This window comes from Mesitornis unicolor, unplaced genomic scaffold (genome assembly GCF_000695765.1).
Source record: "Mesitornis unicolor isolate BGI_N332 unplaced genomic scaffold, ASM69576v1 scaffold25787, whole genome shotgun sequence".
NCBI lineage: Eukaryota > Metazoa > Chordata > Aves > Mesitornithiformes > Mesitornithidae > Mesitornis > Mesitornis unicolor.
The window spans coordinates 37791-38476 of record NW_010194746.1 but is presented as its reverse complement, the minus strand read 5'-3'; the positions used below and the strand labels follow the sequence as shown (position 1 = coordinate 38476).

General features: G+C 57.1%; 1 protein-coding gene across 1 annotated transcript in view; it reads left to right on the top strand.

Annotated features, from left to right (window-relative positions):
* Nucleotides 1-388: 388 nt before the first annotated feature.
* Nucleotides 389-686, top strand: part of LOC104543328 (microtubule-actin cross-linking factor 1-like) — a gene marked incomplete at its 3' end in the record, with an annotated part of 36575 nt that continues 36277 nt past the window's right edge. Inside the window, 1 exon segment of the mRNA XM_010187912.1 lies at nucleotides 389-669. Coding sequence (XP_010186214.1) covers nucleotides 389-669 — 281 coding nt within the window.

Here is a 686-nt window from a genome sequence, read left to right as displayed (position 1 = left end):
GGCTGGGAGACGTGAGCGGCCGGGACAAGCAGTGCCTTTGTTATTAAAGAAGGACGGACGGGATAAATTAAGAGGTTCAAACTCTTCCGCGGTTACTGTCGCAAACGGCGATTGGGAATATTTTATCAAAGCTGTCGGATTTGGATGGTTTTTTTTCCTGATGGATGAGGGTTTTTTAGGGCGGTCGGGGGGATGAGATGGGTTGTTTCACCGCTCGGGACGGCCGGTCGGGCTGCTGAGCCGGCGCGGTGCTGCCGGTGCACCCTCCCATCCCCGTAGTTTGGGATTAAGAGTCTGCCGCGGCGGGTTTGGGACCTGCTGGCCGTGTGATGCTTCCTGCGGTGGCGGGGGAAAAGGTGCCGGTTTCATCACCCGTAAGGACGAGAGCATGGGCAAACCACTGAGCCGGCCAGACTGTCTACGGCAGAACCGCACTTGCCTGGGGAAGGGCGAGGAGGAGGATGGTTATATAGAGGATTGCTACGTGCCCCAGAGATCGATATATGACACGATGAGGATTAACGAGCAAATCGATCAGGGATCCAAGCTCAACCAGCTTTCCAAGAGCACCCTCGGCAAGGGGGACGGCAGCACCATATCCAGCAACGGGACCCTGGGAGCTGCCAACGTCTTCGAGTCCAGGCCTCCAGAAGCGAAGAAGTTGGACGAGCGAGTCATACTCCACG